We start from the raw sequence: 18,237 nt of genomic DNA, 5'->3' as shown, positions 1-18,237 counted from the left end.
AGATCTTCAGCCAGTGAAAGTCAGCACAGCTCCACTGACTCTGATGCTCATTTTCACCACCTGAGGATCTGGCCCGAAGATTTTAGATATATAGTGTTCTCAGATAAATATTTTATGATACTGTTACCTATGCTGACATTACTTAACCTAAACAGTGAATACTGCATATCTGTATGGTGTCAAGTACGAGTGTTCTGATCATACCAATGACTTACCATAAAACAAACTTTTTTGACATCTACATAATGCAAATCAACATAAGGACTGGCTTATTAATTGTTATGTAAATAGTTTTCTTTCATCTTGTTATGGAATGACATGAAATTAAATATACAAAGGGAGCAACTACACAAATATAGTGGGCACAGGCTGTAGGACAGGTCACTAAGATTGCTTTAGTGTACAATACATGCTTTCATTGTGTAAAATCACACATGCATTCACAAAACTGAATTCTGGAAGCTTCAAGTCTTCTAGCTTCGCCTTGAGGCACAGATTTCTTTACAACTGATTACAAACTTGGTCCTGTTCTCAATGTGGCTCTGTGTGAACACAAAAGTCTGCATGTGCAGATCCACTTGAAGGACTGGGGCCCTATTTTAATGTTCCTTTACTGTTCTAAGATTTTAACCAGCTAAGAAAGAAAAGGCATTTGATATCTCCACATTTTTCATATATGAGAATGGACAGGAAGAACAGTCCTCCTGTAAAGTGTTAGTAGGGGAGAAAACTATTGGGGGTGTTGGGTTCTTGTTAGCCCCCATACACGCATGATATAAAAGCATGTTTGAAGGGCTATCTGGGTCATGATTACTGTACACTTCTCTTAAATAATCCCGCTACACATGCTCCCACTGTGCTTATACAGAGTAAAGTTATTAATCACAAAAATATACTATTTTAAAATGATCAAGAGATGTTTGCAGGAAGAAAGGGTGCTATCCCTGTAGACTTATTTTATATCGTGGGGTAATGAATAACAAGCTAAGATCTTTGCCTCCCACCACAAAAAAGGCAGCTAGCATTTAATAGCTATGGGGCTATAAAAGAATGCACTGCTTTCTAGCAGACCAAGCTGTAAAGAAAATGTTTCCTTATTTTTAGTAATATGCCCAGACCCCAAGACATATACATATAGTATAAATACATACTACATACTCTCTGGAATAATAAACTAAAGCAAATGTTCAAGAGACTATGTTTCTTTAGAAAAAAATAGTAATGTGGCCTTCTCCATTACTCAGTGATGACAAGTAAATGAAATATCAATCATGTCAGCTGTCAACCTTTTGGGACAGCAATAACTGTTAACAAGTAGTCTGGAAAAATTCTCCGAAAATGATTTGTCCTCCACATACAAGTATTTCAGTTTCCATGGAAAATTAAGATGCCAGTGGCTATTTGGAACATTGTTCAGGTACTTTTAAATGGAAAATTTGCCAGTTATTGATCCAGAGCATGTACCCCTTGCTTCCAGAAGGCTGCAAGCAACTTTCCAATCAGTGGCTGTCAAAAAAATTACTGCCTTTTTATACTGATACAAGACAACAGTGGTAGTGTAGCTCCACTGCTACTTAATATCTTTCTTTAATTAACTGCTATGTATAATAAGAAAATAATTTCAATTACCATCTTACAATATTTCCATAAATATAATGCAAAATCTCTTTGTGTATTACAAAGCAAATTAATTACAGAGCTGATTGAAAACTGTGCTGATGGCCAAGTTCACAAACAAATAACCTCAATGATATGAGGGTTATAACAGATACAAAGCATCTTTTCCTACCACAAAACCTTGCATGCATGGAAGGGACCTGTATTCTCATTTCATTATTTAATTTTAATTATAAAAAATTCACTCACTTTCCTTTTGCAAAACCTTCAGCATGTTCATGGCAAAATGCACCATGTCAGCATTCTTGGAAAGACGTTAGCAGCTTCCCAAACCTACAAACATTTGCTACCAGGCCCAACCACTACCATGAGTGACTTCGAATGTATGCTATAACAGAACTATTCTCTGCAGTCCATTCTCCCAGCATGCAACTTACAAGAACTCTCACAATTTCAGTATTTTAAGGTAGCTAAATCTTACATACATCAGTTGGTAATCAGCCCCAGTGATGATGATGGCCAGCAGCCCCTCTAACCATCAGGGTTTTGGGGGTTTTTTTTGTTTGTTTGTTTGTTTTTGAGGGATTTTTTGCTTTGGTTGTTTGTTTTTGTTTTATTGTATTACTTTTTGAGAAAAAGGTAGAAAGCCCTGCAAAAAGATTATCCCCAACTCTGCCGGGAAGGCAGATGGATGTCGACAGAGTTATAACAACCTCACTTCAAGGAACAAGAACAAGTAATTTTATTGTCTCAACTATTTTCTTCAAGATTATGGCAGATTCATTCCCACATTTGGAGACTAAAAAGCTCCAGGATCTTTCTATAAGCCACCAAACGACATGAAGACTGCTAGAACATGAAACCATCATGTGCATCATTGAAACAGCCAACTGGTGTAAAACATCTGAGACAAAACACGTAGAAACAAAATGGCTCAGACTGGAACAAGATTATTTATAGGCATCCCATAAATCTTAAGGCATTTGAGAGGACAAAACAATTGGGCACTTACAATTGCTCACATGCTGAAATTTCAAAAATCGGCCTGGATTCATGCCAGAATGATGACTCTGCAAAGTAGTGATTTGTAAAACTGTGCTGGAAAAAAATGCAAGTATCCTTATCGTATCATGTCTTGAGGATTATCAATGAATAGATTGGTTATAGACTGATCCCATGGGAAAGTATCATTATTGAGCCAGTAGAATAATAAAGAAAAAGCTGTAGAGAGTCTAAAAATGTCACCCCACTGCAGATAAAATTCTTTTAATATCAGACTTGCACTAAGATGGTCTGGTCTCTTCAGAATGGAAAGGCAAGTGAGGGAAAGTTGGGTGGGGAAAAGGTTTAATTCATCATCTCTGTAAAAGATCTGAACCTTACAAATAGGTGAATCAGCATCTGGAACCTGAAGGTTTTTTTTTTTTTACTCTCATGGCTTAAATCACTGACATTAAGAATAACATCTCACAGTGAAACTGGAGCACGTGGTATTTGGTAATTCTGTCATAAACAGATAGTTAAGGGTTAATGCCTCTTTTACCTGTAAAGGGTTAAGAAGCTCAGTGAACCTGGCTGACACCTGACCAGAGGACCAATAAGGGGACAAGATACTTTCAAATCTTGGTGGAGGGAAGTCTTTGTTTGTGCTCTTTGTTTTGGGTGTTGTTCGCTCTTGGGACTAAGAGGGACCAGACGTCAATCCAGGCTCTCCAAATCTTTCTGAATCAGTCTCTCGTGTTTCAAAATTGTAAGTAACAGCCAGGCAAGGCAGATTAGTCTTATTTTTGTTTTCTCAACTTGTAAATGTCCTTTTATTTTGCTGAGAGGATTTTACCTCTGCTTGCTGTAACTTTGAACCTAAGGCCAGAGGGGGCTCCTCTGGGCTATACGAATTTGATTACCCTGTAAAGTATTTTCCATCCTGATTTTACAGAGATGATTTTTATCTTTCTTCTTTAATTAAAAGCTTTCTTTTTAAGAACCTGATTGATTTTTCCTTGTTTTAAGATCCAAGGGGATTGGATCTGGACTCACCAGGGATTGGTGGGGGAAAGGAGGGGGGATGGTTTATTTCTCCTTGTTTTAAGATCCAAGGGGTTTGGATCTGTGTTCACCAGCGAATTGGTGAAGTCCCTCAAGGCCAACCAGGAAGGGGAGAGTTTTGGGGGGACAGGAAGTGCTCCAGACACTGAAATTTCTGGATGGTGGCAGAGTTAGCAGATCTAAGCTAGTAAATAAGCTTAGAAGTGTCCATGCAGGTCCCCACATTTGTACCCTAAAGTTCAGTGTGGGGAAGGAACCTTGACAAATACAAGGAATGCTTAACAAGGAACACTGTGTAGAAGTTCCAAGGCAGTAATCTCCTCCGATATCAGAAGATCATGGCCTAGAAAAGAAAGGCTTCTGCACGTTACTAAAATGAACAGGGCAATGAATGCTTATGTCTGAAGTCTGTAACCCGCACAGAGACAGGCATAGGAACATGATTTATGCTGACAAGTCTTCCATCATATGTTCTCACAGTCTAATTCCTGGCAATTGTAATTAGAAATGACTGAAGTGATTTTCAAAAACTGTTCTGATCTGATGATTTTAAGGCATTTTGATCTTGAGCAAGACTCCAAGGGAACACAGTGCAGAAGACTGGGTAAACAGCTTTTGTAGTGCTGAAACCACACTGGCTTGCTAATTCCCTGTGGCACTGGGAACTACATCCAGCTATCTTCATCTGGTAATACTTGGAAACTCCAGTGTCATCACACACTGAGGATCAAAGCTACAATACAAGTGCAACAACATTACCCATTTAACAAGTTTCTTACTTCTACTGTATTCAAATATCTCTAGATAAATTAGGATGAACAATGTCTATGCTATCCATTCATCACTCTGCATGCAACTCCTAATGCTGTCCTATATTCTCATTGGCTTGCATTCAGCAAGAAACACAGATAAAAAAAAATCAGTGTTTTGATCAGTGTTGAAAAACTAAACAGACAGGGAGAGAGACATTCTTTCTTCAAGCTTCTTGGAGAATATTACAGATCAATAGAGGAAAAGGCCGTTTTAAATCACAAAGGCTATATCAAAAGAATGCTTGACATTGTCCTTCATTTAATTAGCAATGATCAGAATATGTAGGTTTGCAATATTTTAATCAGGCAGTCATATCAGAGAAAAAGCCTTAGTTCCATTGGTGTCCTAAAAGTATCTTGAAAGAAAACAGGTTGTTGATTGACACTCGTTCCTAAAACAGCTGTCACAGCAGCATTTTCAACATGAGTTGGCTGAAGAATTCCTTCAGTACGAGTCTGTGTGGCAAAAAAATGACTATATTGTTTTACAGGACAATTTATTACAATTTTGGTTTTCTTCTCACTATCCCTTAAAAATATACAAAGTGAACAAAAAGCTCAAAAACACAGAATGGTCCCATTGTAGCTTAGTATCCTGCACACTTATCTACATAACTTCGGTGACAAAATTCTTATGCACTAGATATCCTTCATGTCACATGCAGCACATAAATGTGCACCATTAACAGCCCAGGGTTGCTCAGCAATTTAAATAATTGATAAGACTTCAGTTATAAAAAGGAAACATTTTCAGTTCTAATACAAAATTTGTTTATATCACTGATAAAAATGCATGATTTTGAAATGTTGCCAGAAAACATTGAGATGTCAACAAATACTAGGATATTTCCACTTTAGTTTAAGCCTAAGGAGCAGGCATTCTCAACTTTTGTTATACATGTTTGGGCTAGGAAAAAAATAAACATGACCTTCTCCACCATTAAACCCAAGTGTAAAAATGTTTGCTGTATTCTAGTCCTCCATTTATTTCTGTCTAAATATATAAAAGCCATGTTTCTCTGTCTGCCCTCCCCCAAACCACTTCACTAAGCTGACAACACACACACACCTCAATGGTGAGCTATGCCATTCAAAAGACAGCAAGAGAGAGAGAAAAGAGGAGAAGGAAACAAGAGGGACTCTGTGTCATTTTACCCATGAGCACAACAATACTGAGAAGTTTTGTGAAAGATAAAAAGTGAAATCATTCTAGTTTTCACTCTATTTATGAAACAGAAGGCATCTCTTTCCCACAAAACGAGAATGTTACCCTCTGCTAACGGCAAGAGACAGGGCAGATGATACAATTTCTCACACATGAATCTGGTCACAGATGGAGCAGGGAAGCAAGCAGGGCTGCAAGAAGACCACTCTGGGGTTCACAGTGAAAAAGCAATAAACCCTAATTAAGAGATCCCTACTTTAGGTATTAATTTAGATGGAACATATGGGCCAAAGGTGTTAATACAACCTAGTCACTCTCCAACATTAAACAGTGTTAAACAAGGTTCAGGGTGTGGTATACAGAGACCTGAGCCTGCTTAGTACCATGGTGAATGCATCATTAAACATCTTCTTAAGCTTTTATTAATGATAAAGTAAAAACGTAAAAATAGTTAAAATGTTTGAAATATAAAGTATTAAGTAGGGGTTTTATTCATTTTAATAACATCCCTTGTTCCCTCTCCTTTTAGCTGGAGAGAGTTTTCAGAAGGAAAACGTCTTTGTTTGACAGTCTCAGATAGTATCGAAGTCGGTAATAATTGTCCTTTAGGGAAAAGAGAAGAGGTTAGTTGAGATTAGCATTATTGTAGGTTATTCTAGCATCTTATGACCTTTTACGTACTTTTTACAGCTGAGTTTACAATTAGTGTACATTTGTCAGCCCCATTACACACTGAAGTAGCCACAAATGTTGTCACATTATACTAAAAGAATAATCCCCAAACCTCTTGCAGTAGTACTAACAATGAAACAATGTGTTGTTATAGGAGCACACATGATCATTCCTTTCACTTTACCAGAGACACACACTGGAAGTTTCAAATAATCAGGTCATTTGATTAGCTGAACATTTCTAGATGTGCTTATTTAGTCCTACATTAAATTGTAAGATGTGTGACTAGAGATCAGAGACTAAACATGCCGTTTTTCAACTCAGCAGCATGTGTATCTGGTAACTGTACTTTTAAAAGCACTAAGTACTTACCTGCATCAAATCTTTGCATTAGATTTTTGTATCAAATCACTAATATGTCCCAGCCTCTGTTGTTATATCAGGCATACTTACTTTGAACTCTCATCAGCCAATCAGATTCCACCTACAAAGCAAATCATGCAGTCTTTGCAATCCACAGACGTTCTGGATAGCGAGAGTCTACAGGATCAGGTCTTTAAAAATATTTTCCTTTTTCAATTTTTGCTACCATATGTTCAAAAACCAGTAAAAACATCCAAACATTCTGCCTATCACCTACTGGAAATGATGGATCAGGCCTTTAGCCATTTTATTGCTACACATGAGTCCGCATCTGTACACAAACACTTATATGAAAAGATGTGGATTCATGCACACACATGCATACAAGCACACAATGTTTTACAAAACAGCCAGTCACAAAATCCAGTCTGTGGATATATATAGGTACCTTATAATGTCTTTCATTCAAACTCATACTAAATGTTTGTTTATTTTAAAGCCTTCAGCAAAGATAATATACTTAGCTACTAACAATTTTACAGTAGCAAAATAAAAGACATCTTCTAACTGGAGTTGCAGCTAGCAAGGGATGTGAAGGGTAACAAGAAGAGTTTCCTAGGTATGTTAGCAGCAAGAAGGTGGTCAGGGAAAGTGTGGGCTCCTTACTGAATGGGGGAGGGAACCGAGTGACAGAGGATGTGGAAAAAGCTAATGTACTCAATGCTTTTTTTTGCCTCTGTCTTCACGAACAAGGTCAGCTCCCAGACTGCTGCACTGGGCAGCACAGCAGGGGAGGAGGTTACCAGCCCTCTGTGGAGAAAGAAGTGGTTCAGGACTATTTAGAAAAGCTGGATGAGCACAAGTTCATGGGGCCGGATGCGCTGCATCCAAGGGTGCTAAAGGAGTTGGTGAATGTGATTGCAGAGCCATTGGCCATTATCTTCGAAAACTTGTGGCGACTAGGGGAGGTCCTGGATGACTGGAAAAAGGCAAATATAGTGCACATCTTTAAAAAAGGGAAGGAGGAGAATCTAGGGAACTACAGACCAGTCAGCCTCACCTCAGTCCCTGGAAAAATCATGCAGCGGGTCCTCAAGGAATCCATTTTGAAGCATTTGAAGGAAAGGAAGGTGATCAGGAACGGTCAACATGGATTCACCAAGGACAAGTCATGTCTGACCAACCTGATTGCCTTCTATGATGAGATAACTGGCTCTGTGGATATGGGGAAAGCAGTCAACCTGACATACCTTGACTTTAGCAAAGCTTTTGATATTCACAGTATTCTTGACAGCAAATTAAAGAAGTTTGGATTGGATGAATGGACTGCAAAGTGGACAGAAAGCTGGCTAGATCGTCAGGCTCAGTGGGTAGTGGTCAATGGCTTGATGTCTAGTTGGCAGCCGGTCTCAAGCGGAGTGCCATAGGGGTTGGTTTTGTTCAACATCTTCATAAATGATCTGGATGATGGGATGGATTTCACCCTCAGCAAGTTCGCAGATGACACTAAGCTGGGGGTAGAGGTAGATATGCTGGAGGGTAGGGATAGGGTCCAGAGTGACCTAGACAAATTGGAGGATTGGCCAAAAGAAAGCTGATGAGGTTCAACAAGGACAAGTGAAGAGTCTTGCACTTATAACGGAAGAATCCCATGCACTGCTACAGGCTGGGAACCGACTGGCTAAGTGGCAGTTCTGAAGAAAAGTACCTGGGGACTACAGTGGACAAGACGCTGGATATGAGTCAACAGTGTGCCCTTGTTGTCAAGAAGGCTAACAGCATATTGGGCTGTATTAGTAGGAGCATTGCCAGCAGACTGAAGGAAGTGATTATACCCCTCCATTCGGCACGGGTGAATCCTCATCTGTAGTATTGGAATGGGTTACCTAGGGAGATGGTGGAATCTCTATCCGCAGAAGTTTTTAAGGCCTGGCTTGACAAAGCCCTGGCTGGGATGATTTAGTTGGGGATAGTCATGCTTTGAGCAGGGGGTTGGACTAGATGATCTCCTGAGGTCTCTTCCAACCATAATCTTCTATGATTCTATGCTTTGGGGAAAATAGTTGCCACCTAAAATAAGCCTTGATAACAAAGGAGCACCCTGTATATTTTTTATGACAAATTCTAAACTAAGCTAAAGCATTATATCCCACACAAAAGGCCTCCACAGTCAGATGATTAATACTTCAATGGCTGTACAGTAGTTAATTTTGCAACATTCAAAGTTAAGAAATAAACAGAAAACAAAAAAAACTTTTTTGGCAAAAAAGTGGATTTTAGCACTTAATATCCATCTTAAAAGAAGAGAATAGAAAACTATTGGTTATTTTCCTGTTCATCCATTTCATTTGAAAGCAACCGTTAAATGGAAATTTTCACTAAAATTTACAATAGGAAAGATAAATATAGCTAATAATGAGTTAAAATAACTGAGATTCAATAAGTTACTGGTTTTGCTTTGTTTTTTTGTACATATTAAAAAAAAGAACAACAACCAGAAATACATCTTTAAATCTTCTGTGCATATTGAGCCTGAAGCTACAATGTAACTCTTCTGTTAGGAGGGGTGAAATAGTCTCCAGATGAAAGTAGATTCTGAAAATTTTTTAGAGCCCAGGGGTTCATTTTTAATGAGCCGTTACTTTAAGTACTGAATAAAAAATACAAGAAATTGATAGTCCATTTAGCCTGCACTATACCTAATGCAAAAGTCATTAAGATGCATTATTCTTAATGTTCATCGTATGATCAGTAAGTGTACAACTCTTTTTAAAAATGTCAAGCATGCCCACAACTTCATGTGATTTTCAAAAAAAACTAACAAAAAAACCCCACCACCTCCACTTAATACAGGAATATATTATGATCATTGTCATTTATTTTTAACACTTCAATACGAGCAGAATAATGGACAAAATTACAGGAAAATTGAAAACCATGAAAAATATTCCCCATTTGTTACAATATACCTACATAGGATAGCATGGCTTTCATTTCTTCATCACTTCTAACAGTAATCCGATCACCGTCCTCATCTTCATCTGATAAAAAAGTATTACATTCATTAAGTGAAAAGCCATTTACAGTTTTTAATAAATCAATGATGCCTGTTTACTCCACCTGAACAACGGAATTTCTACAAACAAATGAAAATAAACTCAACGAGCAAGCCAATTATACAAAAAACCCTGAACCTTGAAATGACTGTTGACATCATCATCGTCTGGGGCCTAGACATGTGACGTGGAAAAAACAAGTGAGGAAAACAAGACCAAGCAGCTGAAGAACTTGAGACACAAAAGCACAAAAGGAGGACAGCAGATCATTCTCTAACCGCATATACCAAAGTAATCCCAAATGCACATAAACAGAGGCTATAATTACATTTTAAGAGCGGGGACAAGAACAAAGCACTCGAAACTTTGCTCTCTCAATTTACAATGCTAGCAGAACCTCCCTGTGGAATTCCAGTCTATGCACAGTATATTACTCCTTATGCAAATCCAGTAAGTCATTCTGGTGACACTGTAAACTCAGAGTGAAGATTGAGTGGTTTCTTAATGGGTCTAGGTCTCCCAAGATGGAATTAAGTTTATTCAGTTTTGTTGAAAGAAAGAACATAATATCAAAAACCTGATGTGTTTTCTTACCGCTACATCCTTCTTAGTCTAAAATCTTCTGTCTTTACATCAATTCTTTCCTGTCTCATGCTCATCTGCCTCCTGTCATGCTTCTTCCTCCTGATACCTGTCAGGAAGCACAGGTTTCTACCACACCTAATAACAACAGTAGCTTTACCTTTAAACAAAATTAAACCAGCACATGATCATTCATTTGTATGTCCATATATACACACATCAATTTAGACTAGTGCCAAACTTCATGTGCACGCATGTATGTCTGGGAGGATTTGTGCACAGTACAACTGTAGGAAAAGAGAGTGAGTGGTTCACGAACAGTGCAATGTAATCACACCTTTGTAATAAGAGCTAAGGTACAGACATGCATACACACAGCACTGCATACCTTGTGACACAAGGAAAGATGCTGATGTAGATTTGAAGGCAGAGGAAAGAACAAGAAGATCCAGAAAGGCTTATGTAAAGCAAGAGATTTTAAAATATATATATTTTAAATTAGGATCTAACATTGGAATAAGTTTTCCAAAGGCATTAGGCAGGATTTGATCTCCATTAACAATTGTGAGGTACTCAGACACTCTTATGATGTGAGACGCACAAGTAATCAGATAAATTGATCAGAACCCCACTCTCAATCTGTAGCAAAATATAAGTTTTTACTGATTTACCTTTTTATTGATTTGTTTCCCATCTTTGCCCGCCATGATTTAAATTCCTCTTTCTTTCTGAAGTTTGTACAATAAAGATACAATATTCCTTTAACATTTATGTTTCCTCAGATTTGGAAATTGGATTTTCCTTTTACTATATCTACAGTGTGACTCAGGGGTATGATTCCCCTGCTCATATTTATTTAAGGCAGTACAAGCATAAATAGCAGTATAAATAGTATAGCTGCAGTATTATGGGTGGTGGCAGCAGAGGCATGGCTGAGCTCTGCTGAGTACATACAAACCCATCTGAAACCAGTGGGTTTGTATCATGGGAATGCTGCTATTTATACTCATGCTAGCTCAGAGAGCGCTAGCAAACATGAGGACATGAGCAAGGGAATTATACACCTAGCTCATAGCACAGATAGCGCCTCAGACTCGGTGATCTTTCTAAACTGCATTCCATAAGACATTTAAATTTTAAGCTAAAAAATGAGGCAGTGTTAAAGGCATGTATATTTGTAGGCTGTGTGTGGGGGGCGGGGGAGAGATCAACCACACATGTGGTTTTGGGCTGGGATTTTCAAAGAGACCTAGGCACCCAATTCTCATTGGAAGCTGATGGGAGATGGGTGTCTGACTTGCTTAAGTCCCTTTAAAAAAAAAAAATTAAAAAAAAATCACAGCCTTGGCACAGAACATCACACAAAATGTGTGACTATTTCCCTGGATGAAAATTAACCTCTACTCATAATTACACACATTAGTTCAGCAACAGATATAAATTAGTTGGGCAAAGGAATGTGTTCATTCTTTTTTGAAAATCTAGCAGAAAACTCCAAAGCAATAAGGAAAAAGAGCAAAAAGAGCTCAGAGGGGAAGAAATAACAGGGTAATAGTATGTAACTGAAAATACTTAGAACACTAGAGTTTATAAATCTACCAGAGCAGGCTCACAAGACACTGGAAAGATGCTTTGAACGGAGACATGGTTGGCACGTAACAGTCTGTAACAGTCTTGAGGATGCATGGAGATTTAACTGGCAAGTTGCCAGGCTGTTAACAATGCTCTCTAGAGCGACCAACCTGTACCAACTTGTTTTATCAAGAACAATGAAAAGATTTGGAAGAGTTAGTGAGCTGAAACTGAATGTTTCCTTGCCTGAAAACATATAAGAAACAGAAAAGTGAGGAGAGGTTTGTAAAACTACAACTTGGCTGAAAACAAAGTTGTTCAAGCATGAGAATCAAACACTGAAGAAAGCTGCCAGAGTAACGACCGCAATGTAAGCAGAGAGGGGATCAGAAGTAAAAGTAGATGAGCAAAAAATATATTTAAAAAAGACAGAGGAAGACCAGAGTTGTTAAACAATTCAGGCTTAAGAGAAAAATAAAAACAAGTGACGCTAGAAACATCCAAGGGTGTGTAGCTGACGAACTCACACAGCCCACTGGAAAAACATCCTCGGATCTCCAGGGTCATTCAGGAGTAGATTCAAATGATATGAAAATAGCTCCAGAGTATCAGAACTGTCAAAACTCGTTACAGTTGCATGAAGAATACAGGAAAGATACAAACATACTGATGAAAAACAGAAGATATTAAAAGAAAGCAAGTCTAAAACAATCCGGGCAATTTTTTCTTAATTGGAGAATATATTTCTTATGTTAAATAAGGAGATTCTTTTGCCATCCTACCAAAAAATATAACTGGGAATATCCCCCAAACTGGCTATAGATGATGCACTGATTCAGAGAGAAGAACTCCAGGCTTGTCTACTTGCCTAGAGCACAACAATATGATTTTCCAGCACATTAGGGAAGCAAAAGTAGAACCAAAAAGCCTATGTACTGGCTGGATTTTGCTAATGTCACTTAAAATGGAGGAAAAAATCCTAGCAAGATACCAAATAGAGTGCAGCAGATGGTAAACAAATATTATGAAGCAATCTTCACAAAATCTGCAGTGTGTCACAAATACACAAAATGGCAGAGTTTGGATAAAAGGATCATAACAGGCCATATGGTGTTAGTCATTTTATTTGTAGCAACATGTAATACAATGATGAAATCCGCATAAAAGTCCAATGGTAGAAGAAGCACAGCCCCAGGTAGAGGCTGCAATGGATGATACACTGTAGATAACAATAACTAAACAAACAGTAGAGGAGGCTATACTAGCTGGCAATTATCTATGTCTGGAAAGTAATCAAGCAGGTGAGAACGACATTTATGCCAGTAAAATCTAGGCATCTGATATGGCTAGAGTAACCAGGAAATCAAGCATCAACATACATAACATATTTTAGATGCCAGTTAAATGGCAGGGGAAATAGTTTTGTGCAGATGTAAATGACAGACTAGAGACATGAACTGAAAGCACAGCAGCAGATGTGTATTTCCAGGAAAGTTCTACACATGGTACCATTAATATGGGCTACTGCTCTGATTGCAGGGACTCTTACTGGTGCATGAAGTTCAAACAAAGCTAATGTGTGATATGGGAAATAGGTAACAAAAATCAAAACATTATAAAAGAAATGATAAGGTCTGGAGCCTGGTTTTTCTCAGGTCCCTATCGCAAGTCCTAGGTTTTACAATGGGGAAGGGCACATGTCCCAGGCTCGGGGGAAATGGACGTTTACAAATACAGTTCTTACCCACAGGACATGTTTTTTAGTCGAAAACAAACATGCGGATGTAAAAGCAACAAAACCACTCGAAGACTCACAAAACAATTATTTCCTTTAATTTTCTATGCCCGTGATTATCGATCAAGCATAATACAACCAAGTACTCTGCGCCTTACCTTCTATCATATACACTCTCTCACTTCCAGCATTAATATACATCATGCAGATTCACAAACCAGATGCCACATCCCATGGCTCTTTTTGTAGACCCACCTCTACCAGGGCAAACCTTTTGCAGAAAATTGGTGGAACCTTTCCTCTAGCACAGACTCGTGGCACCCATAATAATTGAAATATTAGAAAGGAGCGGTAGAAAGCCTATCCACTCTTAAATAGACTACTGATCTTATTGCCTGAGGCAGAGAATTTTGACTGCCCTTCACAAATTCTTCTTGAAAACAATGCCATAGGAGCCAAAAAAAGATTTAAAAAGTGCAAAGAGTTACAAAAAGAAAGAAAGAAATTAAGCAATTCGTTATCGGTCCCAAGTATGCATCAATGGAGTAAATGAGTGCTTTGTTACAGACTTCAGTTACAGTAGGATCTTAGCCTATTTATAGAACCCTGTGAACTTTGTATTTTTTGCAATTTTTCATTTTGGGGCGGGGGGGGTTCCTATTACATTTTATCCATTAAAAATCTTTTTACTTATTACATTTACATTAATAAAATACCTCAAATGATCCCATATAAAAAAACCCTATGTCTAAACCATGTAAAAAAACCCAGTTTATTTAGACTACACCATTTTCTTAAGCATTATTGCATGGTATTAAAAAGTTTTAGGAATTAAAGGCAAGCATAGATTAGTACTCCTTAAATATTCCCTATGCCCTCTTCAGCCCCCATGTCTCAGCCTCCCATTGGTTCAAAGGACCCCTCCCCTAGCCTCCTTTACATATTCCCCCAACCCTACTGAAATCAAGGTCCTTGGGGAGGGTGGCAGGCCCTGTCCCCAAGGGGTGGGAGGCCCTAGAGGGGATGTTGCAGACCAACCTTGCCTTGCACGCACCCTGCAGTGGCAGCGCCTGTCCTGTGGGGCTGAGCCCAGCTCCCCACTCCAGGTGTTGTGACCTGGAGCACGGGATCATAGCACTGCCCAGGTTTGGCCCAGCCACCATCACAACAAAGAAAAGAAAAAGGAAGAATGTAGATAAGTTGGCCAACATCTTTAACTTGTAGAGGAAGGAAGGAAAATAAAAAACTTGGCATCTCGTAAGTATGCTTCTAATGGCAGAAACTGCTCCCTCCTCCCAAGAGCATTCTCTGTTCTCTAGGGCAGGGAAAATGCAGACTCCAGTCCTCCCATCACCACAGAAACTTGTTTAAAACAAAACCAAATCTTTCTCTGTTATTAGGGAGTCGTGTGGCCCTCAACACCTGTGGTACAACTGTCAAATCCAGCCTTATGAACATGGGATATCATCTTCCTAGACCCAAAGAAACAACTGATCTCAAAGACAGATAATAGAGGCAGTCACCCCACCACAACAATACATGCACTGTACCTGACTGTCATGTTATGACACTTATCGTCACATGTCAGAAAAGAGATCATCTCCTCATACAAGAGCGTAAGTAGGATAAGATCTCAGCAATCATTATTCTTCTCCAGCCTCACCAACCTACAGCGGCTATAGTATGCAGAAAACTCCTTTTCCAGTGGAAACCAAGGGTTCATCCTCCATAATATGGTCAGTCTCCACTGAATTACAAAGGAAAGGTCCCAAATCTAGTTGAGCCGGTGTTTCAATGCAGCAGTTGCTATGCTCCCATGCCTGGTATTATTCTACACTTTGTAGCATATTTCTTTTAAAATCTGCACTCTGCAGCTCTTTTGTTTTTTAAAGTGAGAATTAAATTTTCAAATTACAATCATAGCTCTACAGGTACTTTATACTTTTCATTTAATTCAAGCCGTATAATTGCAGTGAGGAGTCAGAGCATGATAAGGTCACGTTAGTAATTAAAGCTATATTGTAGAGATATGCTCACTCAAGATGTAATTAAATAATAAAATATTACTTAGCTCAGTATCATCATTAAACTTGCATTAATGTATAAATATTTAACTGTAACATATAATGAACATAAAGATTATTTATTTAAAAAATGACAACTGCATAATGTGAGCAGAGGAGCCCGTACCAGACATACTGCAGACAGAAGTTAAATAAGCAGTACTTACATTCAAATGCTGTTGTCGTTGCATCAGGCAAAACTTGTCCAATGACATCCTAAACAATGACATAGGACAGAATAAGCCATATTTCTAACTAGAAGTGCTCAAGACATTTCAGAGTACATTAAACTTAACTGTTCCTCTATTACAGAGAAAAGAGACTTTAAACCCCTCTCCCCCAAATTTTAGCATAGGATTCAAAGCAGTTTCAATCAGTCCCTCACTTCCTCCTCCCTATGCCCCCTAGAGGGAAGAATAGTATTCCATTTTGCTTTTTCTTGCAATATAAAGAGTTTATTTTGTCCTTAGGGCATGAAAAATGCATGTGGAACTCTTCTTCAAGGCAAGTCGCATAAACGGCAGTTTATAAATCATTTCTGTACTTGAGAAGGCGCACACTCTCTGTCTTTCTACCCTAAAGCATCCCGACTGTTGGGGAGAGAATGTTCCATTATTTTATAACTTGCTCAGCTTCTGTTTTCTGGTCCTTCTCCCCCACCATAAGTAGATTTGTGCCTACCTCTGCAGCCCACGTGGCTCTGAACAGCGGTGCTGGAATAACTTTTATAATGGGGGTGCTAAGAGCCATTGACTCAAACTGTACACTCTGTATATGATGGAAAACACTTGAATCCAGGGGGTGCAACAGCTCCTCCAGTACCAGCATCTATAGATCTGAACAGCAGGAGGGACAATGACTAAAATCTTGTTGATTTCACTCTGCTCCTGCACAGGAAAGCTTTGAAGGATAGGGATGCACTCGAGATGCTTGCTGCAGGCTCACCAGAAAGCTCTGGTTTACATTTGGAACAGTCTCTCTGCAACCATATGAGCTATAAAGTTTTTAGTATTAGTATTTTATTTTAATTGAAGTTTAAATCCTGCATAAATACATGAGCGGATTCATAGTTGGTCTGAAATAAGAAAAACACCCTGGTTGTCCAGTAAGAAATGAGGCCAAAGCATCAAAGAAGTGTAAATATTTCTCATCTACACACTGGGCAGCGTGTTTTATTTTAAGAAGTTTTTTCGCCCTTGCCTGAACTACTTCCACAACAATGATTTCTAAGGACAGGATCAAACTGTATATAGCAGAAGGCCCAGAAATGTAGAATTTCTGTGTATGTTACATATTTCTGTCCCAAATGGTGCATTTTTATGTCTAATATTTTAAACACATTTTCTATGCTATAACTTTTTTTTAAGATCAAAAACTGCAAGAATGTTTTTACCCTGGGTATATCAAAGTTACTCAAAATTCAGTGGAAGATCAGTTCATGCAGACCTTCTAGTCTACAATGTGTCATCAGCCAACAGTGAGTTTGCATTATGTCACGTGGGGTATGGCATAAATGCATAGCATGATCTTTCCTTCCTGCTGTCTCATTTCTCATGTCAGGCAAGCTTTTCACTGACAATGTCACAAACTGGTCAGGAAATAATAAATAAAGCTATTTATTGCAAATAAATTTTATGCACCTTGGAGTGCTCAGCATGTCACATTATGGGACCCTCAGTGACCCCTGTCCCACTATTTTTCTTTTTTCCCTCTGAATAAAACTAAGAAATGAAATATGAGATGCAATATTAAAATAGAATAATTAATATAATGAAAAAGCAGCAAATATAACAGTGAAGAGTTAACTGGGCCAAATTATAGATATAGAATTATTTCTTGCTCTTTTTATCTGAGATGCGTTAAAATAAATTACCTTTATATACTACAGTTTAAATAACAGAGGATGTGCAACACAGATGACAATGATTCTGTGGAAACTTTGCACCGTCAAAAAGAAATTACAAAATGTAGGCAACACAAAGCTCAGTATAGTGTTAAGAGAATTATTTGTGGTGTTGTTATTTCTAGAGACTGGTAGATGTTCTATAGAACACTTGAGAAGATATAATCCCTGTCTGCAAGAGGTTACAGTCTAACTGCACAAATTCAGTACAAAGAACTAAGGTCTTGTCTACACACAAAACTTACACTGGTTTAACTAAAATTGGTTTTTAAAAAGAGATACTTAAACCCTGCAAATCCCTGCATAGGCACATTTCAATTGAGTCAATATAAAATATATTTTAGTTAAGCCATCACAAGCTTTGGGAATCGACCAGCAGCGTATATGTGAGGAGAAGATGTGTGGGCTATGAGAAAGGACCATGTTTGAGGGCTCAGAGAACTCCAACTCAGGCTCTAAACTCCCAAAATTATGATTTACCATCACTCTCAGGTTACTAGCCTGCTTTATATTTTCACCTTAAAGTTCACATTTTACATTACCATTTGGGGGGGAAAAAAAACAAAAAACCTAAAAAATCTAAATCTATTAATTTAAGATCTGTAAAAGTGGAGCAGACCACAAAACTGTCTCATAGTGAATTACGGGTAA

The 18,237-nt window shown here is 38.3% G+C and overlaps 1 protein-coding gene across 8 annotated transcripts in view; it reads right to left on the bottom strand.

Moving 5' to 3' along the window:
• Window positions 1-18,237, bottom strand: part of MAP2K5 (mitogen-activated protein kinase kinase 5) — a 188,461-nt gene that overhangs the window by 166,896 nt on the left and 3,328 nt on the right. For 6 of the 8 annotated variants that reach the window (XR_007776286.1, XR_007776287.1, XM_050967577.1 and 3 more), the window contains exons 2-3: window positions 15,851-15,899; window positions 9,649-9,716 (exon numbers count right to left, since the gene is read on the bottom strand). Coding sequence is in view for 6 of the 8 variants with exons in the window: in XM_050967577.1 (XP_050823534.1) it covers window positions 9,649-9,716; window positions 15,851-15,899 (117 nt within the window). In the remaining 2 variants the exon portion in view is untranslated. Of the gene's footprint in view, window positions 1-9,648; window positions 9,717-10,325; window positions 10,423-15,850; window positions 15,900-18,237 lie in introns of all 8 variants that reach the window. The other 2 variants (XM_050967583.1, XM_050967581.1) reach the window with 2 other exon arrangements.

This window comes from Gopherus flavomarginatus, chromosome 9, assembly GCF_025201925.1.
Source record: "Gopherus flavomarginatus isolate rGopFla2 chromosome 9, rGopFla2.mat.asm, whole genome shotgun sequence".
Lineage (NCBI taxonomy): Eukaryota > Metazoa > Chordata > Testudines > Testudinidae > Gopherus > Gopherus flavomarginatus.
The sequence above is the reverse complement of the archived record's forward strand: the minus strand, read 5'-3'. Positions and strand labels throughout refer to the sequence as shown.